Raw genomic sequence first — 20,360 nt, forward strand, 5'->3', positions numbered from 1 at the left:
GCTCCAGTGGATACAAGCCTAACCTGTCCAACCTTTCCTCGTAAGACACCCACCCATTCCCGGTGTTAGCCGAGTAAACCCTCTCTGAACTACTTCCAATGCATTTACTTCTTTCCCTAAATAAGGAGACCAATACGGTACATAATATTCCAGATGTGTTCTCAGCAGTGCCCTGCACTATTGAAGCATAATCTCCCTACTTTTCTATTCAATTCCCCTCCCAATAAACAATAATATTCTCTTAGTTTTCCTAATTGCTTGCTATACCTGCATAATAGCCTTTTGTGATTCATGCAGTAGGATAACCAGATCCCTTTGAATCTGAGCTTTGCAGTCTCTTACCATTTAGATAATATGCTTCCTTTTCATTCTTCCTGTCAAACTGAACAATTTCACATTTGCCGACATTATACTTCATTTGCCAGGTCTTTGCCCACTCACTTAACCTATCTATTTCTTGCATTAGTACTTTGTAGCCTCCTTACGTCCTTTTCACAACTTACAACTTACTTTACTACTTCTCTTTGTGTCATTAACAAATAAAGCAGCCATACCTTCGGTCCCTTCGTCCAAGTCATTTATGTAAATTGTAAAAAGTTGAGGCCCAAGCACTGATCCCTGTGGCACACCACTTGTTACATCTCACCAACCAGAAAAAAGACCCACCTATGGCTACACTTTGGCTAGCTAACAGGAAACAATCTTCTCTCCATGCTAAAATGTTACCCCTTACACCGTGAGCTTTTATTTTCGTAATAACCTTTGATGTGGCATCTTATCAAATGCCTTCTGGAAATCTAAGTACAGTACATCCACCAGTTCCCCTTTAACCACAGCTCATGTGAACTCAAAGATTTCCCTTTCACAAAGCCATGTTGACTCAATCTGATTGATTGCCTTGAACTTTTCTAAATGCGCTGCTATAACATCTTTAATACTAGCTTCTAATGTTTTCCCAATGACAGATGTTAAGCTATGTGATGCTGCTTATCAATATAGACATTCAGCTTCTTGGCTTGATGATGATATCTGAAAGATGCTTGTGGGAAACAAATAGAAAGGGAGGCTGGACAGAACTAGTAGAAGGAAGCTGAGACTCGCCTGTCACCATTGGCAATACCATTGCTCTGTGAAACCACTTGCTCTCCATCACTACTCATGCTGCCACTAAGGCTGTCTATTTCCATCTCTGTAACGTTGCTCAACTTTGCCCTTCCCTCATCATGTGCTGAAACCCTCAACCATGCCTTTATTACCTCCAAAGTTGACTGTTCTAACTCAATCCAGGTTGGTCTCCCACGTTTCCCCATCTAAATTTGAGATCGTCCAAAACTCTGCCTGTGTCCTAACTTGTCCTGCTCACACATAACCCTGTGCTCACTGATCTAGATTAGCTTCCAGTTAAGTAACATCTTGATTTTAAAATGTCCACCCTTGCTTTCAAATTTGCCTGCAGCCTCGGCCTCCCCAGCTTCACAGCCCTTATTTGTGATCATCTATTTCTGGGCCTCCTGAGCATCCTCGATTTACTGTTGGTGGCTATGCCTTCAGTTGCGAAGCCCTAAGCTCTGGAATTCTTCCCTACACCTCTCCGCCTCTCTTCCCTCCTTAAAACCTATCTCTATGACCAAGTCATCTGAATTAATACCTCCTAACGAGGCTTTGACTCATATATTGTTTTATTAAGCTCCTGTGAAGTACCTTGGCACATTTCATTACCTTATAGGCACTACATAAATATAAGTTGTTGTCCAGTGGACTTTCATGGCCCTGTTTGAGGTTGGAGATAAAGTTGACCTCTTGCTGCTGTTTCAATACAGTTCAAACCCCATACACTAGTGGACTTGATAAAGGCAGCTTATTTTATGTACTGTATGAGTTCATTCTCAACATTGAAAAGCATAGGCTCAGCTCTCAATTGGCTACGTTTATCATTTTAAAATTTTCTTGGCATGTGGACCAAACTGACAGAGCAGTAATATTAAATAAAAACAGAAAATGCTGGAAAAACTCAGCAGGTCTAACAGCACCTGTGGAGAGAAAGACCGAGTTAACGTTTCGAGTCCGTATGACTCTTCTTCAGAACTAAAGAGAAGTAAGAATGTGGTGAAATATATACTGTTTGTGGGGGGTGGGACAGGTGAAGCTGGATAGAAGGCCAGTTATAGGTGAAGGCAAAGGGGAGATTGCAAAAGATGTCATAAACACAAGTTTAAAGAGGTGTGGATGGTGGTGCTACTGCCTAAAGGAGGTGCTAATGGTAACATTCAGAATAGAAAGCAGGATGAGCAAGTGACAGATGGCCCTAGTGGGGGTGGGTTGGGGGGCGGGGACGGTGTGGGAAAAAATATCAAAACAGGCTAAAAGGTGAGGATAAAACAATGAATGGAAATAAATTCAGAAAATAATAATTGAAATTCTTCCAAGTAAAAGGCTATGGGTACCCGCATGGGCTGCAGTTATGCCTGTCTCTTTCTCCAGTACATCGATGACTGTTTCGGTGCCGCTTCATGCTTTTGTCTGGATCTGGAAAAATTTATTAATTTTGGTTCCAGTTGTCACCCTTCCATCATTTTCACATGGTCCATCACTGACACTTCCCCTTCTTGATCTCTCTGCCTCCATTTCTGGTAATAGACTGTCCACCAATATTCATTACAAGCCCACCTACTCCCACAGCTACCTCGACTACAGCTTCTCACACCCTGCTTCCTGTAAGGACTCCATCCCATTCTCTCAGTTCCTTCGCCTCCGTCCCAATGATGCCACTTTACAAAATAGTGCTTCTGCTGGTGTCAAATTCAAATTTCTCCAAAGTTTTCTACACTTAGCAGCAACTGAAGTTAATTTGTGGAATAGGTACCTTTGTTCAAGACTAGATATCCATGCTACTCTATATTATCCTGTTATCTAATCACAGAATTTTAACTGCACAAAAGGAGGCCATTTCGTGTCTGTACCGGCTCTCCAAATGAGCATTATGACCTAGTGCCATTGCTCTGCCTTTTCCCCGTACCCTTGCACATTGTTTTTATTCAAATAATTATCTAGTGCCCTTTTGAATGCCTCAATTGAACCCACCTCCGCCACACTTCCAGGCAATGCATTCCAGACCCGAATCACTCATTGTGTGAAAAAAAATTTTCACGTCACATTTGCTTCTTTTGCAAATCACTTTAAGTTTGTGCCCTCTTCTTGATCCTTTTATGAACGGGAACAGCTCCTTATCCACACTGTCCAGTCCCCTTGTGATTTTGAACATCCCTATCAAATCTCCTCTTAACTGCCTTCTCTCTAAGGAGAATAGCCCCAACCCCTCCTATCTATCCTCATAACTGAAGTTTCTCATCTTTGGAACCATTCTTGTAAACCTCTTCTGTGCTTTCTCCCATGTGTTCACATCCTTCCTATAATGTGGTGCCCAGAACTGTACACAATATTCCAGCTGAGATAAAAGCAAAAAACTGCAGATGCTGGAAATCCAAAACAGAAATAAAAATACCTGAAAAAACTCAGCAGGTCTGACAGCATCTGCAGAGAGGAACACATTTAACGTTTCGAGTCCATATGACTCTTCAACAGAACTAAGGAAAAATAGAAAAGAGGTGAAATATAACCTGGTTTGGTGGGGGGGGGGAGACAAGTAGAGCTGGATAGAGGGCGAGTGATAGGTGGAGATAACCAAATGATGTCATAGACAAAAGGACAAAGAGGTGTTGAAGGTGGTGATATTATCTAAGGAATGTGCTAATAGGTGACATTAAGAGTAGAAAGCAGGACGAGCAAGGTACAGATAGCTCTAGTGGGGGTGGGGTGGGGGGAAGGGATCAAAATAGGCTAAAAGGTAGAGATAAAACCATGGATGGAAATACATTTAAAAATAATGGAAATAGATGGGAAAAGAAAAATCTATATAAATTCTTAGAAAAAAGGGGGATCAGAAAGGGGGTGGGGATGGAGGATAGAGTTCATGATCTAACATTGTTGAACTCAATATTCAGTCCGGAAGGCTGTAAAGCGCCAAGTCGGAGGTCTAACGAGTGTCTTATATAAATTCAGCATAACCTCCCTGTCCTTGTACTCTATGCCCCTATTAAAGCTGAGGATACTATATGCTTTATTAACCGCTCTCTGCACCTGTTCTGCCACCTTCAATGATCTGTGCACATATACACCCAAGCCTTTCTGCTCCTGCATCCCCTTCAAAATTTCCCCCCTTATTTTATATTGTCTGTCCATGTTCTTCCTACCAAAATGCATCACCCCACCTCTCGCTTTTCCACATTGAACTTCATCTGCTACCTATCTGCCCATTCCACCGACTTGTCTATGCCTTCTTGAAGTTCCTCTTCGCAGTTCACAACACTCCTAAGTTTCATGTTATCCGCAAACTTTGAAATTGTCCCCTGCACACCAAGATCTAGGTCATTAAAATTTATCAGGAAAAGCAAGGGTCCCGGTACCAACTCCTGGAGAACTCCACTACAAACCTTCCTCCAGCCCGAAAAATGGCCTTTGACCATTACTTTCTGCTTCTTATTTTTCAACCAATTTTGTATCCATGTTGCCATTGCCCCTTTTATTCCATGAGCAATAACTTTTCCCACAAGTCAGTTGTGTGGCACTGTGTCATATGCCTTTTGAAAGTCCATGTACACCACATCAACAACATTACCCTAATCGACCTTTTCTGTTACCTCTTCAAAAAACTCCATCAAGCTAGTTAAACATTCCCCCTTTAGAAATCCATGCTGGCTCTTCCTTATCAACCTATATTTTTCCAAGTGACTACTAATTCTATCTCAAATAATTGTTTCTAGAATCTTGCCCACCACTGAAGTTAAATTGACTGGTCTGTAATTGCTGGGCTTATCCTTACAACCTTTTTGAACAAGGGCGTAATGTTTGCAATTTTCCAGTCCTCTGGCATCACCCCCGAGTCTAGGGAAGACTTAAAGATTATGGCCATTGCCCCTTCAATTTCTACTCTCACTTCCTTCAGTGTCCTTGGATGCATCTCATCCAGTCCTGGTGCCTTGTCAACTTTAAGTACCGATAGTCTGTTCAACATTTCCTCCTTGTCAATTTTGAAACCTTCTAGTGACAGAGTTTCCTTGTCTGTCACCATGGCCTGGGTAGCATCTACCTCCTTGCTAAAAAAGGATGTAAAGTATTCATTTAATACCTCAGCCATGGCCCCTTCATCCATGTGTAAATTCCCTTTTATGTCACTAATCAGCCCTACTCCTCTTGCCACTCTTAATATTTATATGTCTGTTGAAGACTTTGGGGTTCCCCTTTATGTTGGCTGACAGATTTTTCTTTTAATCTCTTTTCGCTTCTCTAATATGCTTTTTTTATCTCCGCTCTGAACCTTCTGTATTCCTCTTGGTGCTCAACTGTATTTTCTACCTGACACCTGTCATAAGTGCACTTTTTCTCCTTTTATCTTAATTTCAATCCCCTTTTTTATCCAGGCAGCTCTGGATTTGTTTGCCCTACCTTTCCCTTTTGATGGAATATACCTTGGCTGTGCCTGAACCAATTATTTTCTGAAGGTATCCCATTGTTCAGCTACAGTTTTTCCTGCCAAATTTTCATTCCAGTCTATCTGGCCCTGCTCTGCTCTTTCCCAATCGAAGTCTGCTCTTGTCTAGTTAATTATTCTTACTCTGGATTGCCTAACGTCCTTTTCTATCAACATCCTAAAACAATGATCACTGTCTCCTAAATGTTCCCCCACTGGCACTTGATCTACTTGGCCACCTCATTTCCAAGAACCAGGTCCAACAGTGCATCTTTTCTTGTTGGATTGAACACATACTACCGTAGAAAATTCTCCTGAACACAATCTAGAACTTTTGTCCCTCTCCACTCTTTACACTACCACTGTCCCAGTCTACATTTGGATAATTAAAGTCCCCCATTATAACTATTCTACAATGCTTGTATCTCTCTGTAATTTGCCTGCAGATTTGTTCTTCTATGCCCTTCTCACTATTTGGCAGGCTATAGACTACACCGAGCAATGTAATTGCACCCTTTTTGTTCCTAGCTCTAGCCAAATTGATTCTGTCCTCGAACCCTCTGGGACATCCTCTTTCTCCAGAGCTGCAATGCTCTCCTTAACCAATACCACCACCCTCCTCCTTTCCTTCCTTTTCTAACTTTTCTGAACACCTTGTACCCAGGAATATTTAATAGCCAGTTCTGCCCTTCCTTGAGCCAGCTCTCTGATGTCGCCACAACATCATATTTCCACATGGCAATCTGCGCCCGTAACTCCCCAATCTTATTTACCATACTCCGTGTATTCAAATACATGTGTAGTAATCCTGATTTAGATTTTGATACTTTCTCCCTTGCCCTGACTTTACCTATTAACTTACTATTCCCTACACTGGTGCTATCTGTCTCTCCCAGTATTTTGTGCACCCTGGTATTCCTATCTAATATTTTCTCATGATTACCTACCCTTGCCGAATTAGTTTAAAGCCCTCCTAACAGCACTAGCAAAACGCCCCACAAGGAACTCAGTCTCAGCCCTGTTCAGGTGCAACCCATCCGGCTTGTACAGTAACAGTGGAACAGTGTAGGAAGCGGAGGAAAGGGAAGTAAAAAAGAGAGTGGGAAAGAGAATTAAAGTGACAGGCGACCGGAAGTTCAGGCTCACACATGAAGTGAATGAAGGTGTTCCCCAAAATGGTAATCCAACCTGCATTTGGTCACCCCGGTATAGAGGAGACCACATCATGAGCAATAAATGTAGTATGCTAAATAGAAAAATAAGTACAACTAAAGAGTGTTTCACCTAGAAGGAGTGTTTGGAGACCTGGATCATGGGACAGGAGGTAAGAGGGCAGGTAGTGCACCTCCTGGGCCAGAGTAAGGGGAGGGACTGATGGGGATAATTGAGGAGTGGAGCAGGATGTTGTGGAGGCATCGGTTCTTTCAGAATACCAGTGCTTCTGATATGTTTTACTCTCCATACTAGTGCTTCCATTATGTCTTCCCTTTTCCTCAACCAAGCGTTCCCCTCTACTGTGGTTGACAAAACCCGTGACCATACCTATTCCATTTAATGCTCTTCTGTTCTCATCACTTCCCCACCCACCCAGAACAAGATAGGGTCCCCTTTTACCTCATTTTCCACCTCACTAGCACCTATCTTCTACAGATCATCCTCCACCATTTCCACCACCTCCGCTGTGATGCCACCAAACACATTATCTCCTCCCTCAACATTCTAAAATAAGCTTTTGTTTTATACTTGGTATACTAGTGCCTTGCATATTTAAAGTTAATTTATATTGTGACAGGTCTCTAACCAGAACAAAGAAGTACAAGCGTTATTTTGTCATCTAACACTGATGACATAAAGACTAATTTATGAAAACAAGCGATTTACCCAAGGTACCCAAAAAGGAAAGTATGACTGTGTTCTGTCGCACAGCTTAGAATTTCATAATTCTATGATCAGATAGGTTCAACTAATTTGGTGGTGCATCTGCATAGCTGCCTGAAATCTGTGAGCTTCACGCAGTTTTATGTGACAGAACAGGAAATTTGTAAATATTGGCAAAGTTTGCACAGCTCAGTAAATACAGGAGATGTGTGCAGTCTGCAGTTTACAAATAAAACAACTATATCTGAGTTGCTATGACGTTCAAACTTTGTAGTGCTACTTCCAGAGTAACCACTGTGCATCAGCCTCTCCTGGTGTCATCGCTAAGGGCTGAAGCAAGAACTGCAAATCAGTATTACAAGTTATAGCAAACAGCTACCAGTAAAACCAGAAGTGGAAACAGAGGAATGTAAATTGGGGTTAACAATAATCAGGTTAATAAAGCAAATGAGACACTTATGGCAACAAAATACTGACAGGAATCAAATGGTTCATATATTAAACAATGGAAGAGTTTACAACAAAGAGATGACAAATTGTATCCAAATTAGAAACTGTCCAAGTCTAGATGTGAAAAATACTTCTAATCTGATAAACACATCAAAACATGCCTCTAAGAACGATCACTTTAGAACTGGTGCTTTTAGTACCAGATTTTCTAAGTGTTTCACTTGATGTGGAAAATAATTTTGTTGTTAGGAGCTGCCATTATGAAACATACAGGAAGGTATGTAGATCCCCTCAAAAGCACAACAATAAATACTTATGCCATGCCTGGAATATGGTTACATTTTTAGATACATAAATTTTCATGGGCACAATGTAATCCATGCAGGTCCTGCTTGCTAATTTTCTACCTAGCTCCCTAAGTTTTGATTGCAGGACTACATCCCCCTTCCTACCTGAATCATTGATACCAATGTGGACCACAACCTCTGGCTGATCACCCTCCCCCAAAAGCATGTCCTGCAGCTGCTCTGAGACACCCTGGCACCAGGGAGGCAACATACCATCCTGGAGTCACATCTACGGACACAGAAACGCCTGTCTGTTCCCCTAACCAATGAATCCCCTATCACTATAGCTCTTCCTTTCTTCTTCCTCCCCTCTTGTACAGCCAAGCCGCTCGTGGAGCCATAAACTTGGCTCTGACTGCACTCCTCTGAGGAACCAGCACCCTCACCAGCTTCCAAAATGGATAACCAATTTTTGAGCAGGACCCCAGGGGCCTCCTCCACTACCTGCCTCCTTCTCTTGGACTACCTGGTGGTCACCCATTCCCTCTCTGTCTCCAGGTCCTTAAGCTATGGTGTGACCACCTCTCTGAACTGCTATCCATGTAGCTCTCAGCCTCCTGGATGCGCCACAGTGACATCAGCCACTGCTCAAGCTCTAAAACCTGGAGTTCAAGTTTCTGCACTTGACAGCACTTCCTGAACACATGGTCAGCTGGGACACCAGTAGCTTCCATGACTTTGCACGTATTGCAGGACATGCATTCCACTTGACTGAGCTTCCCTGCCACGCCTTAACTCTACTTCCCTTACGTTAACTTCATTCTACTTTGGATTATTTATAATACTTTATTATATTGGCCCTAAATTTCCCTTATTCCTGGTGCTTGTCAGTTAAATCCAAGTATAGCAACTTGTTTAAAAATATTACATTTTTCTAATTTACTCACCAGTTCCTACTTACCAAGGCCACTGCTCTTCTTTCTGAGAAAAGGTAGAAAAAGAAGGGAGCACCTCCTCCCTTCTCACTGAACACCCTCTATCACCAAACTCCAGAAAAAACTGCTAAATAAACTTAAAGAAATAAGCCTCAAATTAGACTCTAGGACCTGGATTCAAAAACATGTGAAATCTATTTGAGAAGTCTTAGTAGTAGTTATATAAAAAGCAAGGAAGTTATGCTGAACCTTTATAAATCGTTGGAGTATTATGTCCCATTCTGGGCTTTTGGTAGAATGGTATCAGGATTGAGGGACTTGAGTTATGTGGGGAGATTGACAGAGTTGGGATTGTTCTCCTTAGATCAAAGAAGGTCAAGTGGAGATTTAATAGAGGTGTTCAATATTATTAGGGGTTTTCTTAGAGAAATGAAGAGAAACTGTTTCCACTGGCAGTAGCATTGGTAAACAGAGGCGAGAGATTTAAGATTCTTGCCAAAAGAATCAAAGGGATGTGGAGGAAAATTTCTTTATCAGCCACTTATTAGATCTGGAATACACAGTCTGGAAAGGTGGTGGAAGCAGCTTCAATAGTAACTTTCAAAAAGAGAATTGTATATATACTTGAAAATAGAAACAAATTCAGGACTATGCAGAAAGAGCAGGGGAGTGGGTCTATTAGATAGATCTTTTAAAGAGTTACCACAGGCATGCTGGACTGAATGGCCTCCTGTACAATTTGAATCTTTGATTTGATGATATGGGACTGCAACACAAGCTACCCCTTATTTGACACTGAATTGGCAAAGTGAATTAGGACAGACATATGAAGCTAGTATGAGAAATAATTGCCACTTAATTTTTGCATTGTGCCTGAGGATTGCTGAATGTCATACCACAAGTGGTGTAGCTATTTTCTGTTGGGATTTTAATTTTAAAAAATCTGGATCATTTAGGCTAAACAATTAAACTTAATTGTTTTACATAAAACAATAAATTACAAATACTGATACATCACTTGTTTGTCTAAAGAGTTACAACAATAATATTAGTGGTACATTGTTTTTACTCATCAATTAATATAATAGCTTTTTTTGATTGTATGCTTGTAAGTAAGTGATTCATTTAGCAATCACAGTTTCATTGCCACAGCCAAATTTCATATGCTAAGCTAAAAAATGGAATGTAAGTTAGACCATTCAGCAGCCCCTCGAACCTTCTCCATTTCTCAGTTAGATCGTGGCTGATCTGTAACTCAACTCCATTTACCTTCCTTAGCTCCATATCCCTTGATACACTTGCCTAACAAACATCTATCAATTGCAGCCTTGAAGGCATCTATAGCCTTTTTGGGAAGTGAATTCAAGATTACCACTACCCTTTTATGTGAAAAGGTGCTTCCTAATTTCCCTTCTAAATGGCCGAGTGCTGGTTCTTGAATTTGACCACCATCAATGTGTACCGTATCAAACTTTCTTAGCATTTGACAACATCTTGATCAGGTCACCATTCAATCATCTATAATCAAGGGAATATGAGACAGGTTTGTGCAATCTTCCCTCATAATTTAACTTCTAAACTGTATTTTAGATCACTGAAGTGTAAATCCCTGTCTCTAAATGTTTGTTTGTATGTGTTTTTTTTCAGCAGTAGCTCACAGTAAACTCAATTACAATTTACCAAAAAGCAGCAGCCAGGGTCGCAATCGGAGGCCCAATTTGATCCCTTCTGGACTTTCACCTTCCTTGCAATCTTCCACTCCTGACATCTTTGTAATGAACAGCTGTTCAACCCTTCATCGTGGTGAAGAGGAGGAAGATGCCATATTCTTCACAGCTGACAAGAATTGGTAACTAGATTGTTGTGTGTTATGGAATGAATTGAAGCAAATCAAATTGTATTTTACCCTGCCGCAGTTTGCTCAGCATTCTCATATTGACGAGAACATCCTGGAAATTGAATGAGAGTAAATTACTTAACCACTGTTAGTTTTAATCCCCAAAAACATGAGCTGTGTAAGCTTCTGACAATACAATGTGAAATGGATTAAAGATAAACTTGGATTCTGCAAATTTTTCAAGGGACAATCCATCTGATGTAGAGTTAAATTTGGAATTTCAACAATTTTTTCCAATTCATTTCAGTATGGATTTCAAAATCTGAAACTGATAGTGCTGATTGCAGGTCATGCTGGAAAATTTACATGTCACAAAGCCCCAGGATTTAAGTCCACATCAACAGATTTATAAAGGGAGAGACTGGAAATATCCCCCATCAACCAAATTTAGCTTCAGGTATCAGTCTAGTTACCACAGGACTGTAACTAACCTGCAGTGGATATGAATTATTAATCCTAATATAGCAGTACCAGAAAACTCTCAATGAGACTAAGTCTTCTGAGAAATAAATCGCCACCTTGAATGCAGTATTTACATTGAACAAACATTTGGGGATAATCTGGAATCTTTTACATAAACATTTCAATTAAGAAATGTCTATAACTGCAGGTAGCCATCAGCTGGTCCTTTAACATTCCTGGAGTTCTCCTGTTCTCTGTGGTGATCAACATGTCACTTTCCAATTTTTAAAAATAACCAGTCTGAGACTATGCATTTTTTAAAAGAATGAATGATTAGAAATGGCGTCCTTAATAAATTGGTGTAAAAGCAACACACTCCTATCTTTCTGATTTCCTCATTTGCCAAGTTCTCCAAAAGGGAGGAAAACATAAGAGTGAGCCTACCTGAGCCAGTCTTATACAATTACCTAGCTTGTGCTGGCTGAACAGCATTGGTGAATGCATGGCCAAGTAATAATGCATCCTGTGAAAGTATCTAAAGGGATATTCTTGAAGGGCTAACTGACAATGCTTCTGATGGGTCATCCAGGGACTTCAGCATGTTTGTGACCTATACCTGATAATCTGACGTGCCCCTTAGACCACTGTTCAAGTATTCCTTATGGGATTTAGTGCAGATGGGCAAATACAGAGGAACATAGCTCCATGTAAATTTTCAACAACAGTTAGAGGCCTTATGTAGTTTGTACATTTTATGCTTTATTATTTAGATCTTTATCCTTTTAAAATGTGTTGTTTTGGCATCTGTAACAACATGCAGTTATTATGTGGATAGCTAGAAAAGTTGGGAAGAAAGACAATGTATTTTGTGGTATGTATCTGGAAAAATGCACTGCTTTTCTTCCAGTGAGATCCTAAATTTCCCCAGTAGCAATGGGTCGTTGATATAAACCTCGCTAAAGTAGCGCGTGAAAACCAATTAACTTACAAATCTCTCATCTGCTTTGTGCTTTTGAACAATCCAGTAAAGACTTCTTTTTTTCTGACTTCCCTCTTGCATGGATACTGGGCAGGCAGTGTACCTAAAGTACATTGTCATCCAGCCAAATCTTAGTACCTGAGTTTAATGAGCCCTGTCGTTAACATGGCCTTGTTGCACCCTGAGTGTTGGCCTGTTTTCATGCCAGGAAAGGGGTCAGAAACAGAAGCACAGGTACAGGTCTGGTCAACAGCTTCAAGGCCATCTGAGCGTTGTAGAAGAAAGCTAGTATGCAGGTCCAGCAAGCAATTAGGAAAGCTGGTAGAATGTTATTATTTATTGCGAGGGGAATTGAATACAAGAGTAGGGAGGTTTTACTTCAATTATACAGGGCATTGGTGAGACCACATCTGGAGTACTGTGTACAGGATTGGTCTCCTTATTTAAGAAAGGAAGGACGTGCATTGGAAGCAGTTCAGAGAAGGTTTACTAGGCTAATACCTGGAATTGGCAGGTTGTCTGAGGAAAGGCTTGACAGTCTAGGCTTGTATCCACTGGTGTTAGAAGAGTAAGAGGCGACTTGATGGAAACGTATCTTGACAGGGTCGATGTCGAGTGGATGTTTCCTCTTGTGGGAGAATCTAGTAGTAGGGGCCACTGTTTAAAAATAAGGGGTCACCCATTTAAGACAGGGATGAGGAGAATTTTTTTCTGAGGGTTGAGAATCTTTGGAACTCTTCCTCAAAAGGTAGTGGCAGCAGACTGCTTGAATATTTTTAAGGTAGAGGTAGATAAATTCTTGATAAGCAAGGGGGTGAAAGGTTATTGGGGGTTGGCAGGAATGTGGAGTTGAGGATAAAATCAGATCAGCCATGATCTTACTGAATGGCGGAGCAGGCTGAAAGGGCCAAGTAGCCTACTCCTTATAATTTGCATATTCGTGTGTCAGAAGGCCCCTTGGTCCAAAGAACTGTAGGAAGGATGCAGAGTCTCTCCAATCTGCAGCACTTCCAGACCCATCATGGAGTTATTTGGCACCAGTGGAAATGGTGATGGAAACCATTGGAAAGTGAGGCAGGAAGGCTAATATTGCCCCTCACACTTCATTTATGTAGGATTGGACCCATGTCTTGGGGTAGCATCAAATCCCAGAGGGAAACGAAGGATCTGGAGCATTGACATAATGGGTCACTGTGCAGTTTTTATACTCTTGTATGCTCAAGAAATCGTAATTTCCTTGGGATGTTTCACTACGTTAAAGGCACTGGATTAATACAAGTTGTTGTAGTTTCCCTGGCATTGACCTGAAATCAGTCCTAAAATTTCCTATCTAATATTTGAGTTTTGCAAATAAGGAAATACATTAACTTGCTGTTTCGTTGTATTGTATTGCAGGGACACGCAGGAGACAACTTCGGAGTGTGACTCCTCTTTTGGGTCTTTGAATGGAAAGAAGCTGTTTCTCTTATCAACCAGTGAGGCTCTTAGCGGTCCTTCACGTAATATGTCCAAGAACTCCCTAGATGACCTATCTGTTGCTGATTCATCTGTGACATACGAGCAGTCAGCTGCGATACCTGATTCTCTGGGCCCAGTGGACACCAGAAGTATGATTGTGAGCTCTCTGATGGCCAATAAGCCAATTCGGAATGGTCTTGAGAAATCCTACAGCATGGGACAACTACCAGCTGCTCAAGAAAGGCGTGTCTTAGAACTTTCCACACAAAGTGAAAATAGTACAATGAGAGCTCCGAAAAGCAAAACTAAGAGACAAGCAGTGGTGTCCGAAGACCTGGCTTGTAGCACAGACAGAGTTAAAAAAACTTCCAAGTTGAAAAAAATCTTCAAGAAAATGTCAAAATGATAAAAAGCCAAAGTGTGACAATAGTGAAGCCTAATTCACCGTAACATCTGTTTACGAAAGCTGCATTTAGATGTTACACAGAGGGCTATGTTTCTGCCCGAGTTACAATTGTAGAAATAAATGTTGCACTATTACTTTCCTGATGTGGGAAGGTACCTCTGATTATATAGACAATGTATAAAGATTTATAGAGAAATTAAGCAGATTCTATGTTTTTACTGTTACATGTAGAGCTTTGGTAGGATTTTTAAGGATTCAGATTTCTAATCTCTTAAAAAAAAACAGTGGAATTTCTACGAGTGAGAAAGCAACATTATTCTTGAGACAAATTTCCTATAAAAGTTTTATGAACCTGCTGCACAGATTAAAAATACCTGACAGCTTCTGAGCTTTTCATTCATGCCTTGTCTTTGAACTCTGAAGATTGGCAGTGGAGGCTGTTAAAGATTAATACCAGCCTGCAAGCAAGCACTAATAGTTTCTTCATAACTTCACCTGGTTGTAGCAGCAGCGGGACCTGGCAAAATACTGAACTCATAATTCAGGATTTCTTATTGCAGATTAGAAGTGAAAATGACTTCACCTGAACTTAATAGACTCGAGGGTAGTTGGGGTATTTGGAACTTCTTGAATGTATTAAAAGAATAAAATGAAGCATTATGATATGATCGCAGTGAATATGGTCTGCTTAATTATTTCATTGGATTATACTTCTTTCACTGAAGTTTTGTATCACTTGGGCAAAATTCCAGTGTACTAGCATCAAAGTCTGTTATGAATTGACTGTGTATGAGAGTTTGCTTTCATTTTACTGTCCCTCCCTCCTCCCTTCTACCATTGTAGATTTGTGTTGTGAAGCTGAGGCGCAAGTGGCTATAAGGGTATCCTTACCCCCATCATTTTGATTTCTGTAATTCCTTTCATAATTTATAATATTTTTGATCTGCCTGTCCTTGATACTTCTGCTTCTGAGGGTGATCTGGGAGCTTGCTACCATTCTGCTTGCAATGACTGCTGTACCTGGGAATAAGTAGGTATTTAGGATCTGTTAGGTGTGATTCTTTCCTCTGATTTTTCCCTCACTGTGTAACTCTGAACTTTAACGCATTGTGTTTGTGCTGCTGTATTATCCTGGTAATAGTGAAAGTGAAATCCTCTGAAAAGCACCATTAATTATAAACAAAAAGTCATTAATCTTTTGGTTCTGAGGTGCTGTAAAATAACTTGAATATTATTTGTGGCATATCTCTGATATTATAGCCTACAATTTCTTTTATCTACTCTAGTAGCTGACTCCTTTCTCTGCCAGCAGATCATTGAATGTTTCCTCTGACATTTTCGCACTCTATTGCACCAAAGCTGACAAAACAGTTTTCGATAATTATGTAAATGATTAATTCAAATACACTTGAATTTTATCCTGTCACCAAATGAAAAGCTGTTAGGATCACTGTGTGTGAGAAAATTGTTAGTAATGTCAGTAATAAACTCATTCCAATTCTTTTATAACTGTTCAAAGTTTTCAAAGTAAAATAGTAGAACTTAGAACTACTACTGAATTTTATACTCCTGTTCACATTTGCTTTTAGTTGTGCAAAGCTAATGCTGTTCACCCCAGTCATATAAATGGAAGTTGATGGTTACTAAAGATACATTAATTTTTCTGTGTATGTTGACTATATCTATTTTTGAATTGGGAGTGCTGGGGACTCATTTGAAGTCCTGCCTGGAAGTTGATTCATGAGGCAAATGGACACAAGGTTCCCACTGGATATCATCCTGCAACGTGCCCATTTCTCAGGCAAGGAAAAGGTGGCCGGCAGTTGAAAGTCTTCCCCATGTATGATTGTAAAAGAGCTTAATAACAATGAACATGTGCAAACCTGTAAAATCTTTGTATGATAAAAATATTGTATTTAAATGAAAGTGACATTATTTATTTTCCACAAATATAAATAACATATATACCAGTGGACCATAATTTGCTGTAGGAATGAATCTTTCGGTATCTGATGTTAATTAGACTTGCTTCATTTAATCACAAGTTCCTGAAAGTGCGAACTGATAATGTCACAGCGAGGGAAACCGGGCATCTGGGACCTGAGTGAATATGTTAAGCAACTGTGTGAAAAGATGAACAGGTTGGGCCAAAATTCATGAGTTTAGTAGAAATGACAGATGTGGTGACCTTATTGAAATGCATAAGATTCTGAGGGGACTTGATAGGGTGGATATCGGGAAGATGTTTCCCCTTGTGTGCGAGACTAGAACTAGGGAACACATTTTAAGAATAAGAGGCCTCCCTTTTAAGATGGAGATGAGAAGATTTTTTTTTTGTTTGAAGGTCATTAGTCTGTGGAATTCTCTTCCCCAGCAAGCAGTAGGGGCTGGATCATTGAATTTATTCAAGGGTGAATTAAATTTTTACAAGGGAGTCAAAGGTAATGGGGGGATAGACAGGAAAGTGGAATTGAGACCACAGTCAGATCAACCATCATGTTATCAAATGGCGGTGCAGGCTCAAAGGGCCAAATGGCCTACTCTTCCTAGGTCTTACGTACCTCATTAACCAGTCAGATTGGAGGATTGTAAAATGAATGGCAAAAGCATGGAGAAGAATGTGCAAATTAGTTTGTATGAATTCAATGTCAAATCAGGTACAAAGAGAGGGAAAGAAAGATTGATAAAATGGATGAAGGAAATGTTTTATAAAAAATTTTAAAAATATCGAACAATTAAAATCCAAAGGAATGAGACTCTGATAGTTAATTTTCTGTGTAACAGGGTTTCATTGGCAGCAATTAGCAATTATTAAAAAGGATCTCTGACAGATATTCCTGGTGTCAATGCAGAGTAACAACTTTCTGTCGCAAATTTGCTTCATAGCTACTGCATAAGTATTGCAACATCAAGCTACGTATTGCAACTTCAGGCTACATATTTGCATTTCAATGGGGACCCAAAGAGCAAGTCGCCATCTTCATGAAGCTAACAGCGGAGCGGCACATCTTGGACATCCAACTTCCCTATTTCTGCATTTAAGCATGCATCTGTCTTTACTGGAAGTTATAAATTATTTTACTTCTTTATAAACTCCACAGACGCACGGCACAAAAAAAAGCAGGGTAGGGACAGGGTCACTAAGAAATACACACAATACCTCACAGGTAATAACAGTGAAATGGCAATAATATTAAATAATTACTTTCCCCTTGTATTTACCAGGGTGACTAACATAGTGGACGTGACATTAAAAGAAAAGATCAAAAAATATAAAGACATATAAGATATAACTGGGGAATAATTGATAAGCTAACCAAACTTACAATAAAGCCCCTGGTCTGGACTGATTATTAAAAAGGGAATAAAAGGAAGTGCCATCATAACATATAAAATTTCTTTATATATATATATATAAAATGTTAATATTGTCAGATCACTCATGGACGAATGTGGCTCAAAGCCTGGTGGGGAAGAAGTGTGTTCCGGTTTGTGGGGCACTGGCATCAGCACTGAGAAAAGTGGGGGCTGTACCATTGGCATAGTCTACACCTGAACAGTGCTCACCTGAGTCTCCTCACAAATCGCATAACAAGGGAAGCGGAGAGGGCTTTAAACTAGAGGGGTGAAGGATGAAGCATGGGTAAAGGTAGCAATTCAAGGTGTAAAGTGAAGACAGGAGCGCAAAATAATATGAGAAATGAGGGTCAGAGAATGGCAGGGACAGAGAAAAAACCTAAGACTACATCAATTGTTAAGCCTAGCTGTTACAAAGGTAACAAAAAGACAAAATTGAAGGCTCTCTATCTGAATGCGCATAGCATTCATAACAAAGTAAATGAATTGATGGCCCACATTGAAGTAAATAAATGTGATCTGATAGCAATTACGGAGAGGTGGCTGCAGGACGACAATGATTGGGTTCTTAATATTGAGGGGTACATGACACTTAAGAAGAATAGGAAGCTAGGTAAAAGTGGAGGCGTAGCACTGTTAATCAAAGAGAGCACTGATTAGAGATGACCTTGGTTCAGGAGAACAGGATGTAGAATCGGTTTGGGTGCAGATGAGGAATAGTAGGGGAAAAAAGTCATTAGTGGGAGTGGTCTACAGGCCCCCTAATAGTAACCATATTATGGGACAAAGTATTCAAGAGAAAATATTGTGTGCTTGTGATAAAGGAACGGCAATAATCATGGGTGATTTTAATCTACACACAAATTGGAAAAATCAGTTTGGCAGTAGTAGCCTAGATAAGGAGTTCTTAGAATGCTTTCGAGATAGTTTCTTAGAGCAGCATGTTCTGGAATCCATCAGAGAGAAGGTTATATTGAACTTGGTATTGTGTAACATGACAGGATTAATTAATGACCCCAGAGTAAAGGTATTCCTAGGTAGCAGCAACCACAATATGATTGAATTTTATATCCAGTTTGAAAGGGAGAAGAGCAAGTCTAAGACTAATATCTTAAATAAGGGCAACAATGTGGCAATGAAAGCTGAGCTAGCTGAAGTGAACTGGGAAAGTAGGCTAAAGGATAGATCAATAGAGAAGCAGTGGCAGACATTTAAGGGGATATTTCAAAGTATTCAGAATAAATACATTCCTACTATAAAGAAAAATTCTATGGGGAGGACCTACCATTCATGGTTAACTAAAGTTGTAAAGGAAAGCATCAAACTGAAGGAAAAAACATACAACTTCGCAAAAATGATTGGGCCAAATATAAGGCATGGCAGAGAATGACTAAAAGGTTAACTAGGACAAAGAAATTAGAGTTTGAGAGGAAGCTAGCTAGAAACGTAAAAATGGATAGCAAGAGTTTCTACAGGTGTTTAAAAAGTAAAAGAGTAAGTAAAGTGAATGTTGGCTCTCTAGAGAGTGACAGTGGGGAGTTAATAGTAGATAATAAGGAAATGGTGGAGGAAATTAACAAATATGTTGCTTCTGTGTTCACTATAGAGGATACAAAAAACATTCCAGTAATAGCTGTAAATCAGGAGGTGAATGGAAGAAAAGAACTTGGTAAATTGAAATCACTAGGGAAACGGTACTGAGCAAATTGATGGGGTGCAGGCAAGTCTCTGGGTCCCAATGGACTACATTCAAGTTCTTAAAAGAGGTCAAATGAGGTAGTCGATGCGCTGGTGTTAATTTTCCAGAATTCACTAGGTTCTGGAAGGGTTCCATCAGATTGGAAAGTAGCAAATATAACACCTCTATTCAAGAAAGGAGGGAGGCAGAAAACAAAAAAATGTAGGCCAGTTAGCTTGACATCTGCTGTGGGGAAGTTATTAGAATCGATCGTTAAGGAGGTTATTGCTGGGCACTGAGAAGAACTCAAGGTAATTGGGAAGAGTCAGCATAACTTTCTGAAAGGAAAATCATGTTTAACCAATTTATTGGTGTTTTTTAAAGGAGTGGCAAGCGCAGTGGATAAATGGGAGCCTGGAGGCATACTGTACTTGGATTTCCAGAAGACATTTGATAAGGTGCCATATCAAAGATTATTATGGAAAATAAAAGCACATGGTGTAGTGGGTAAGATATTAGCATGGATAGAAGATTGTCTGGCTGGCAGAAAGCAGAGAGTATGCATAAATGGGTCTTTTTCTGATTGGCAGGATGTGACGAGTGGAGTCTCACAGGAGTCTGTACTGTGGCCTCAACTTTTTATGATTTATATCAATGACTTAGTTTAGGGGAATGAAGACACGGTAGATAAATTTGCAGATGACACAAAGATAGGTAAGAAGGTATGTTATGAAGAGGACATGAGGTTGCAGATCACAGAATCACAGTGCAGAAGAGGCCATTCGGCCCACTGAGTCAGCACCTACATGTGAGAAACACCTGACCTACCAACTAATCCCATTTACCAGCACTTGGCCCATAGCCTTGAATGTTATGTCATGCCAAGTGCTCATCCAAGTACTTTTTAAAGGATGTGAGGCAACCCGCCTCCACCACCCTCCCAGGCAGTGCATTCCAGACCGACACCACCCTCTGGGTAAAAAAGTTTTTCCTCACATCCCCCCTAAACCTCCTGCCCCTCACCTTGAACTTATGTCCCCTTGTGGCTGACCCTTCAACTAAGGGGAACAACTGTTCCCTATCCACCCTGTCCATGCCCCTCATAA

At 40.3% G+C, this 20,360-nt stretch overlaps 1 protein-coding gene across 3 annotated transcripts in view; it reads left to right on the forward strand.

Moving 5' to 3' along the window:
* Positions 1-14,887, forward strand: part of stim2b (stromal interaction molecule 2b) — a 158,788-nt gene extending 143,901 nt beyond the window's left edge. For 2 of the 3 annotated variants that reach the window (XM_041194649.1, XM_041194640.1), the window contains exons 12-13: positions 10,725-10,926; positions 13,751-14,887. In XM_041194649.1, coding sequence (XP_041050583.1) covers positions 10,725-10,926; positions 13,751-14,219 — 671 coding nt within the window. In that variant the 3' untranslated portion in view covers positions 14,220-14,887. The remainder of the gene's footprint in view (positions 1-10,724; positions 10,927-13,750) is intronic. The other variant, XM_041194659.1, reaches the window with a different exon arrangement.
* The last annotated feature ends 5,473 nt before the right edge of the window (positions 14,888-20,360 follow it).

The sequence above is a fragment of the Carcharodon carcharias genome, chromosome 1 (genome assembly GCF_017639515.1).
Source record: "Carcharodon carcharias isolate sCarCar2 chromosome 1, sCarCar2.pri, whole genome shotgun sequence".
Taxonomy (NCBI): Eukaryota; Metazoa; Chordata; class Chondrichthyes; order Lamniformes; family Lamnidae; genus Carcharodon; species Carcharodon carcharias.